General features: G+C 44.1%; 1 protein-coding gene across 3 annotated transcripts in view; it reads left to right on the top strand.

Moving 5' to 3' along the window:
• LOC131880623 (fibroblast growth factor receptor-like 1) overlaps window positions 1-3,352 on the top strand; it is a 10,601-nt gene extending 7,249 nt beyond the window's left edge. For all 3 annotated transcript variants that reach the window (XM_059227298.1, XM_059227300.1, XM_059227299.1), the window contains 2 exons: window positions 1,483-2,157; window positions 2,274-3,352. In XM_059227298.1, the coding sequence (XP_059083281.1) occupies window positions 1,483-2,157; window positions 2,274-3,064 (1,466 nt within the window). In that variant the 3' untranslated portion in view covers window positions 3,065-3,352. The remainder of the gene's footprint in view (window positions 1-1,482; window positions 2,158-2,273) is intronic.
• The last annotated feature ends 594 nt before the right edge of the window (window positions 3,353-3,946 follow it).

Here is a 3,946-nt window from a genome sequence, read left to right on the forward strand (position 1 = left end):
TTCCTTCAAACATCGTACAAGATCAAGATCCATGAGCGCGTTTAATCTCTCGGAAAAAAACTCTAATGGCTTTGTGGACAAAACAAGGCTCTAATGTGATGGTTGTTATTTTCATTTGGCCTTGACAGAAGAGACAAAACGATAACAAACAAGTCCAATCCAAATGTAGCCGGAATTTTTCTTAAGATCCGCTTTGGTCGACAAACATTAACGGAGAAAAATTGTGAATGGTTTTGTGTTGTGGGGTTTCGTTCCCGTTTGCTTTCGGTCTCGCGTGATGCCCGATAAGGACAAAATTAATGAGAGTGTCAACTCCGATGGACAAGTTAGTTTTTCTTTTCTACCCCCCCTTAAAAAAGGTGATCATTTGTAAAGCTTACGATGGATGACTCTAACTTCAAGCACACTTTAGGGGGAAGACTTCAAGCTCATTTGGCTTGTTACATAACTTGGACACTTCGGACGGGCTCGTTGGCTTCTTAGAAGTGAAGTCCGTACCGGGTTAGAGAGGGTCCAGGTTTAGAGTCCGACTCACGTTTCGATGGCTATCGTATTTAGAGGTTGTGACCATGTTGATGACAGTACCTCCTACCTGGGTCAAAACCAGATTTCGGGTCGTTTCCTTTCGTCTTCTTCTTTTCGCCAAGTAAACGACCGAGCTCGGAAGAGAGGACGGAAAAAACGGTTACTCCATTTCAAAATCGAGTCTTCAAAGATTCTAATTTCTGTTGGACCAACGATGATGGGGGAGAGGACAAGGGGATCGATATTGGAAGGAAAGGCCTGGCGTATTCATGTCATGGACGAAAAAGAACCCGAAAAGACATCTCCTTGAGATGGATCCACCTTGAGGCTAAATGACATTTTACGAGCTTGAAGACGACGAGCTTGGAGCACTTCCCAAAATTGACCTCTTTTCAACCAGAAATGGTCTCTGCTCTCATAATGAGCAGCCAAAGTTTGTTCGGTCGTGCAGTAATACAGTTGGGCTCTCCACCACCCATTGAAGAAAACGAGGTGATAAAAAGGCCCCCAAGAGCTATGAAATGAAGGACTCACTCAATTTTTGTCATAATGGTCGGAACGACCCAGAAAATCTCTCTTCTTCCTCTCCCATTTCTGGCGTCTGCAGTGCAGAAAAGCAAAGCATAAAGAAGTCCAATATTGAACGCCATATTGAACTTGTCTGACCGTCCGTTTTTTTTTTCAACCCAATATTGGAAGCGTTCATCACGAACGCACAGTACTTCACCGATAAGAAGGACTAGGAAAATGCGGACGGGAAACTTTCTCAAACTTGGTCGCCGAACTCAAAATGCACCTATACATTTTGAGAGTATTCAGCACACAATATAAACAATAAATCCGGCATCGCGATTCAAGTTCAAAATTTTAGAGGTCAATGGCCGTCCCCGAAAAATGTTTTCCTCCCCAGATGATTAAAGATTCTCATCCGCTTTTTTTTGTTCTTATCCTTTTCAGATCCGGCCGATTTTCCAAGTTTGGATAAAGGAGAACTTCCAGATGTGTCTCTGCCTTCGTTTACAGAAGATACCCTGTCTAGGGCCTCTTCCTATATCTTTGAAACCAACGATCGCATCCACATTCCATGTAGGGCAAATGGCAAACCAGAGCCCAAGGTCCAATGGCTGCGTTACAGGACCGAGTTTCAGGGCCCTGAACCCTTGAACCATCACTCCGGCATGGCATCCTTGAACATCAATAACGCCAAGCAGAGTCATGAAGGGATCTACGGGTGCATTGCCCGAAACCGATTCGGTGAAGTGGCCCGTAATTTCACGATTGAGGTCGAGGAGCCGGACTTGGTGCTGTCGAATGGGTTCAAAAACTACACTGTCGAGGAGGGCGAACCCGCAGCTTTGGAATGCAAAGTGGAGGGCTCGAGCTCGTTCAAGTTGAGTTGGCTCAAGAAGTACAGAGGGCCTGAGGTGCGGTCAGACATCATTGACGTTGGAGATCAGAAGTTCATACGGATCCAAAATCACTCCAAGAGCACCTTGAATAGTGGGAACAACGAATATATCAATACCCTTCTGATACCCAATGCCCACGAGAGTGATGCCGGCATGTATGTCTGCGTGACAGAGAGCCAAACTGGCTTCGGCTTCAAGAATTACCTTTTGAGCGTCACTAAACGTAAGAGAAAAAAATGGACATCAGAGATTCATATTGAAGAAATGCCTCGTCATTCAACGGGAGTCAGTCGTCATCTCGAATGGAAACTAATCAGAGTCTTTTTTTCTTCTTTTCAGTCCGACCGACCGATTCCGTGGAGATTGCGCCTCTGCTGATCGCGGTGATTTGTGTCTCAGTGGTGGCATTCTTCATTCTCATGCTCATTTTGATCCGCGTATTCCGAAACAGGCCGAAGAAGCCCCTCGTTTCCGAAACCCCGGATGTGCAAGAGAATCTCATGAGACAGCAACAGCAACGACGACAACAACAACAACAACAACAACAGCAGGAACATCAACAGGAACAAAAGTCTCAACAGCAGCAGCCACAGCAGCAGCCACAGCAGCGGCAACCAATACATATGCAGCAACAGACTCAGGCTCAACATCTGCTACACTTGACCCAGGCACCCAGGGACCTCCGGGCCATTCCCAATCAGTATCACATTAAACAGACACAACAACAATACCAGGCCAACGTGAATAACAACCGTAATATGAATATCCACCTCAACAAACTAGATCAGCCTCTTCCACCCCCACCGCCTCCTCCGTCGCTCCATAACGAGGGGAGTTCCTCGTCCAACAACCCTCAATGGGCCATCTATCCACCGACCAACAGCCTGTTGAACTACACGGACTCTTCAGTCTATAATGGCAGCAGTCTGTACGGCGGGAATGGTGGGGGTCCGCCTCAAAATGAGTACGAAGTGCCTCACGTGAATTCTATGATGGGCATGAGGAACAAAAATCAGGCCCTGGGTGCCCCGGCTAGTCTCCACTCCGGTGGTTATGGGAACAACCCCAAAAGTGCCCATCAGCCGATTTATCCATACCGGAGTCAGCAGTATGGATTCTATGACGACTAAGTGACTAGGTTGCATCCCTGGGGCCCCGTGTTCTTCACACAAGGCTGGACAATGCAATTGAAGCCATTGGAGGTTGAAGATCATCATAATTGAAAATCTAGTCGAGAAAAAAAACTGAAATTCATTGGCTTCTGAACAAAAGCGCAGTGCTCCTTGGCTCCCAAATTCATTCTGAACAAGATACCTTTACGGATTCGATCCAACTACCATCTGATGACTCTTCTCATCGGACAAGTTGTTCATCATGCAAATTAGATATTTCTTAATAAACATAAGTGTCTATGGAAACCGTTGATATTATTTCACGTGAGAATGTGTTTAGTAAGTTGCTTTTTATGTCTATTGGACTTGAGATATTCTTTTACACATTTTGAGACCAAAAGTTGCAACTGCTTTTTAATAATTTATAAATTGCCTTGGAACGGATAATCTTGGTAAAGACCTTTGCACCAGGGATTTCAAAGGTACCCAAAAATCTTTATTCCGATACTCAAGCTGTCTCAAAATTTCTTGTTATATCCTGTTCCCTATCACACCTAAAAGGAGAAAGTATAAAACGATTGAAGTGATGGAAGGTTGCAAAAGTAAAAAAAAAAGATGTTTGAAAAACGTGAAATTGCTTACGCCTTTTTAAAAGATGGGAGTTATCATCTAATTGATATGGTCTTGACTTTGATTTGGACTTTGGAAATTTCGATATTATAACGTTTCCCTACGATACGGTTAAGTTCTTTTTCGCCTTTCTATGTTTTTACGAACTTTCTTACCGTTACTGAGACTGTTGTCCTTAAACTTTCTTAGTTGTACTTATCTTTCCGAAACGAAAAAAGCTCAGTTTGATCTTTAAAAAATTTGGCCCCAATTATTACCCAAGGAATTGTT

This window comes from Tigriopus californicus, chromosome 5 (assembly GCF_007210705.1).
Source record: "Tigriopus californicus strain San Diego chromosome 5, Tcal_SD_v2.1, whole genome shotgun sequence".
NCBI classification, from domain to species: Eukaryota; Metazoa; Arthropoda; class Copepoda; order Harpacticoida; family Harpacticidae; genus Tigriopus; species Tigriopus californicus.